The sequence below is a fragment of the Apaloderma vittatum genome, unplaced genomic scaffold (assembly GCF_000703405.1).
Source record: "Apaloderma vittatum isolate BGI_N311 unplaced genomic scaffold, ASM70340v1 scaffold37343, whole genome shotgun sequence".
NCBI lineage: Eukaryota > Metazoa > Chordata > Aves > Trogoniformes > Trogonidae > Apaloderma > Apaloderma vittatum.
Window position 1 is genome coordinate 1 of NW_009707128.1, and position 3,335 is coordinate 3,335.

A 3,335-nucleotide genomic window follows, 5' to 3' on the forward strand; every position below is an offset into this window, starting at 1 on the left:
GTCCCTTCCAACCCAAACCCTTCTGTGATTCCCCGTGGGGCTGGTGTGAAATGACAGCGGATGGAAGACGGTTATAATGTGTCTTTTTCAGCCATCAGTCCTTGGGATTGACCCAGCGTGGGGTCACCCCAGGCGCTAGACCTGCTTCTCGGATCCCTGCGGCAGCCGCCCGAGGGAGAGGGAGGGCTCCTGAAGAAGTTCCTGAGGGTCAGAGCCCGGCCGACGAGGGCTGACGGCTTCTCACTCGCGGGAGAGCGGTGAGGGAAGATGGAGGAAGGGGAAGTGGACTCTGCAGACGGTGAGCTGTGCAGGGTGCGGGACATCCAAATGTTTTTTCTCCTGTAGGAGTGAACCCTGAAATGCTCAGGGCCAGAAGTGACCCCCCCTGGCTGGCAGAGCGGTGCCTTGAGTCCCTCTTGGCCAGTTCAGGGCATGGGGAAAGCTCCAGAGAAGTTACTTTGCTGCTCCTGGTGCTTTGTTAGGAGCCCAACTGGGTAACTGCAGATCTTTTGGGGTTGAGACTGGTGCCTTTGCTGGCTTACTTCACTTTAGTGGAACACCGCCTCATTTAGGGTCTACTGTCTTCAAAATTCCCCAAATTTCCTGGTCCTCTGCCCCTTTGCAAAGCTGTTGTGGGTGGTTTCTTTACGCACCCGCACGGACCTACTTTGTTTCGCAGTGCAGACGTCTAACAGCAGCGGCCTGGAATTTTCTCGTGCTTTTCCTCGCAGGGCTGTTCGCTCACCTGGCAGCGCTGGAGGCGCAGGCTCATGAGGCAGCCGTGAAACGGGAGGAAAAGGGGCAGCGAGAGGAGAAAAGCCGGGCTGAAAGCGAGGGTGCAGGAGCTGAGGCTGCAGAGGGATGAGCTGCGAGCGAAAGTGGATCTGCAGCAAAAGGGGGTGAGAACGGGCTCGGGTGTGCTCCTGCTCTCAGAGGGTGGATTTCCTGAGGTTATTCATGTAGAGTCAACTCTTACTTTTTTATTTTTCCTTTTTAAGTCGCAAGCAGCCCTGATGCCCTCGATTTTCAGTACTGTGTAGTCCAGAACCACTGGGTCTACTCGCTTGGAGGTTGTGTGGCCGTTTCTGAACTATTTTTGTGATTTTTTTTTTTTTCTTTTTTCTTTTTTTTTTTGACTCCCCTATTCTGCTTGAAACATCGCTTCTCTCAGAGCCAGATTATTATTTTTCTGTGTCCTGACTGTGTTCCCTGTGGGTGACACATTCATGTCAGCAATTCCCAACCTCTCTTCTCTTCTGGCTTTTGTAGCAACTTGGGAAAGAAGGAGTCGTGTCGGATCCGGCGCAGCCGAGTGCTCGGGCCGTCTTAGAGTGGAAGATCAGGAGCGTTAAGCGGATGCTGCAGGTCTTTTACCTCACAGGTAAATGTTTCTCGAGATTTGCATATGTTCTGCCAAAGGCTGCGTTTCGAGGATGCTAAATTTTGGGCAACGAGCCTGATGTGAAGCGTAACTTCCCTGTTAAAATTACTGCTGTCGTGCTTGGAGCTTGTAAAGTCTGAAAATACTGGAAGAGCAGTAACCTTGTAATTCCCAGCCTTTCACAGGAAGCCTCTGGCACGCTCCAGAAGCTGTTATTTACCAAAATAGATCATTTAACCTGAGGTCTGGATGCTGGAAAACGCATTGACTACCTTAAGAATGAAATCTCGGGGAACTAGGCAGTTAAATATCCAGTGATCTTTGGTTTTCCAAGCAAGACTGGGAGGTCAGCAGCCCCTTTTCATCTGAGCAATTTTTTTAAAAACAATATTTCCGATGCAAGTCCCCTTTGCTTTGTGTTTTGGGGCTCAGCCCCCACCTCGTGAGCATTAAAAAGCCGCTGTGTTTAATATCCCGAAACTCTTGCAAGTCTTTAATCCTCCTGGTTTGGTACCTGGTGAGAGGATGCAGCCCCTCTCGCGGTGCAGAGTTAGAGCAGCGCTGAGCAAACCCTCCCTTTTTCCCTCTCTCCGACCCCGAGGGATCAGCGGGAAGCTGACCAAGCAGGGGGTGTGTTTCTGCATCAGCACGGCTTACGAGGGCACCTACTTGGATTCTTACTACCTGGACCTGCTCATCAAGGCAGAAGTGCAGATCCAGCGTCACTCCGTGCCCGTGTTCATCCCCCTGGAGCAGATCGCCAAGAAGTACTTGCAGACGGACATCAGGCGCTTCTTGTCCGTCCTCTCCGACCACCTCAACGCTTACGCTGGGAGGAGGTACCAGGCAGACCAGTTACAGGTACCGGCGGCCACGGCGGTGCCGTTCCACCATTTTTTTTCCGCAGAATCACCCGGGTTGGAAAAGACCTTTGAGATCATCGAGTCCAACCATTAACCCAGCACTGACAAGTCTTTCATTAAACCAGATCGCTCAGCACTGGGTCTGCCCAAATCTTAAATCCCTTCAGGGACAGGGACTCCACTTTCCCCTGGGAAACCCCTTCCGATGCCTGACAACCCTTGTAGTAAAGACATTTTTCCTGATGTCCAATGTAAACCTCCCCTGGTGCAACTTGAGGCCGTTTGCTCTCGTCCTATCACACAATAACAGAATGTTCGGGGTTGGAAGGGACCTCTGAAGATCATCTAGTCCAACCTTCATCCCAGCACACCCAACCACTACACCACAGCCTCAAGTGCCAGATCTACTCTTTTTTTAAACACCTCCAGGGTTGGTGACTCCACCACCTCCCTGGGCAGCCTGTTCCAGTGCCTCACCTCTCGTTCAGGAAAGAACTTCCTCCCAATATCCAATCGAAACTTACCCTGACGCAACTTGAGGCCATTTCCCCTTGTCCTGTCATTAGGAATTAGAGAGAAGAGACCAGCACCAGCCTCACTCCAGCCTCCTTTTAGGTAGTTGTAGAGGGCAATAAGGTCTCCTCTCAGCCTCCTCTTCCCCAGGCTGAAGAACCCCCGTTGATTTATCAAGTGTTAACAAGTCTCTGAAGGTGCTGGGGGGCAGCTGGTGCTTTCCTTTATGTGAAGCGCTCACGGTTCGGTTTTTCAGAACTTCACAAATTAACCCGTGACCGCAAAGTCAGTCATTTCTGACTGTCACGTACTTCATTTAAAACTCACTGCCCGACTCTGGAGGTCCTGAAATCTCCGTGATCTTGCAGAAGGGCTGCGTGTGGGCAGGCCAGGCTGCTGGGCACCCCACGCTTGGCGCGCTCCCAGCCCTTTGCGGACAGACTTGCTTCCTGCCTCCGCGTTTTAGAAGTTGTCTTTGCCCTTCCAGGAACGCTTCTCAGATCTCATCGAAGGGACCTTGCAGAGGAACTCCTTGTGCAACCTGCTGGTCTTTCATTACAACGTGTCGAGCGAAAGCG

The 3,335-nt window shown here is 52.0% G+C and overlaps 1 protein-coding gene across 1 annotated transcript; it reads left to right on the forward strand.

Moving 5' to 3' along the window:
- Positions 1 to 243: 243 nt before the first annotated feature.
- Positions 244 to 3,332, forward strand: CENPO (centromere protein O; the record flags this gene model as incomplete). The annotated part of the gene is given in 6 exon segments (XM_009866053.1): positions 244 to 298; positions 732 to 816; positions 818 to 899; positions 1,270 to 1,381; positions 1,983 to 2,242; positions 3,245 to 3,332. Coding segments are annotated over 6 exon segments (658 nt in total), but the record flags the coding sequence as incomplete, so codon positions are not given.
- Between the last annotated feature and the right edge of the window lie 3 nt (positions 3,333 to 3,335).